Source organism: Primulina eburnea, chromosome 6 (genome assembly GCF_022965805.1).
Source record: "Primulina eburnea isolate SZY01 chromosome 6, ASM2296580v1, whole genome shotgun sequence".
Lineage (NCBI taxonomy): Eukaryota > Viridiplantae > Streptophyta > Magnoliopsida > Lamiales > Gesneriaceae > Primulina > Primulina eburnea.
Window position 1 is genome coordinate 29,515,602 of NC_133106.1, and position 2,213 is coordinate 29,517,814.

At 40.6% G+C, this 2,213-nt stretch overlaps 1 protein-coding gene across 1 annotated transcript; it reads left to right on the top strand.

The window, feature by feature from the left end:
- The first annotated feature begins 373 nt into the window (after nucleotides 1–373).
- On the top strand, nucleotides 374–1,009 carry LOC140835459 (secreted RxLR effector protein 161-like). Its single transcript, XM_073200951.1, has one exon. The coding sequence runs from the start codon at nucleotides 374–376 to the stop codon at nucleotides 1,007–1,009; it is 636 nt and encodes a 211-aa protein (XP_073057052.1).
- Nucleotides 1,010–2,213: the final 1,204 nt, after the last annotated feature.

Consider the following 2,213-nt stretch of genomic DNA (forward strand, 5'->3'; position numbering starts at 1 on the left):
ATGTGACAAATGTGTATACATAAAGAACACTGAATTTGGATATGTCATCTTATGTCTTTACGTAGATGACATACTTATCATTGGTAGTAATGATAAGATGATCAAATCCACCAAGAAGTTATTGAATTCAAGATTTGACATGAAAGATTTGGGCTTAGCCGATGTAATCCTTGGAATTAAAATCCATAGAACATCAGAAGGGCTAGTCCTAAGTTAGTCACATTATATTGACAAAATACTTGAGAAATTCAATAACGATGACTCTGCATTGGCTAGAACTCCGATAGATACCAGTCAGCATCTATCAAAGAATCGAGGTGAGAGTATGTCTCAATTAGAGTACTCTCGAGTCATTGGAAGTCTGATGTACCTAATGAGTTGTACAAGACCAGACATAGCCTATGCAGTAAGCAAATTGAGTAGATTCACGAGTAATCCGGGAGTTGAACACTGGAAAGCAATTATCAGATTGCTAAGATACTTAAGGTATACTCGTGATCATGGGCTGCACTATACAAGATATCCTGCTGTTATTGAAGGATACAGTGATGCTAATTGGATATCTGATATGAAAGATTCAAAATCTACAAGTGGATTCGTATTCACTTTAGGAGGTGCAGCAATTGCGTGGAAATCTTCTAAACAAACTGTAATAGCCAGATCCACAATGGAATATGAGTTTATAGCTCTTGACAAGTGTGGTGAAGAGGCTGAATGGCTGCGTCACTTTTTAGAAGATGTTCCAGGATGGGAAAAACCTGTGCCGGCTATATGCATACATTGTGACAGCCAATCTGCGATTGGTAGGGCACAAAATAATATGTATAATGGTAAGTCTAGGCATGTACGTCGTAGACATAATACCATTAGACAACTACTCTCAACTGGAATTATCTCTGTTGACTATGTAAAGTCAAAGGATAATATAGCGGATCCGCTAACCAAAGGGTTAAACAGAGAGTTAGTTGCGAAAATGTCAAGGGGAATGAGGCTCGAGACTATAGAATAAATTGGTGCGAAGGAAAACCCAACCTACGCTGACTGGAGATCCCAAGAACTAGGTTCAATGAGACAACCTAATCGCATTAATTTAGAGAATCACTGTGGGGGTTATCTCTAGTCTATTCCTATTATGAAACAGTGAATGTTGAGGATAAGCTTATGGCTTTTAATGATTTTGATCAGAAGAAATATAGAATCACCTATGTGAGAGAGAGGTGGGGGCCACTTCGAAGGAATTTCAAGGCTCAGTTCTAGACCCTCTTGCAGAACCAGGAGTGTGTTCATGGCCAAAACGAACACAATCACGAGAACTGAATAGTATTAGGAAGAGTCTTGTGTGAAGTATATCTTAACTCACACAAACGGTTGTACAGTTCAAAGACATCATGTCTACTGTCAACCAGTGAATTATTATGCTTTCACAAGGGAAGGTTCAAAGGGTAATACCTACCTATCCTATGCAAGATTCAACTGTTGAACTTTATCACGGAAATCGTTGAATATCTTTCAATTTCCATTCATGTGGGGGATTGTTGGACTTATATAGGCACTTATATAGGCCTATTGGGCTTGTTCTTTGAATGAGAAATTGGACAAGGCCTAGTAGATGACAAGTGGGAAATGTCCCACATTGGAAAATGAACATAACATTGGTGAGTTTATATTGTGTTACACTTTATGGAGGTGTAACAATGATTGGTCAAGAGGCTCTCTCTCGCGCGCACAGGCGCAGGGGGGGTGTAAATCATGGGCCCGATTTGCAGTGAAAAAAGGCTTGACTTGTGTACAAGCGTACGAGCACGACCTGGGTGCGTCGAATGTTGGACCGATCAAGGCAAAATTTCCCACCACGGTTCACCTGGCTTTTGCTATTTTATTTTCGAAAAATTACATTATGGAATGTGACCTTTGGTGTTTCAGTTGGAACAGTTTCAGTAGACCTTTGGTGTTCCAACTGATGACCTTTGGTGCTCCAGCTGCTGACTTTTGGTGCTCCAGCTGCTGACCTTTGGTCTTTCAGATGGCCAACCGTAACTGTCCATATTGCCTATATATAGGGGCAGCCTCAAGTCCTTCAAGACACTTAACACACCCTCCTGCATTCTTACATTTTCGAAGCTTAAGTTTGCTCTGCTATCTCGGCTGCTTCTGTTCCAACCAGCTGCTGTTTCTCTACCGTTGTTCTGCCCCGTGATAAAGTTCAGGTACTT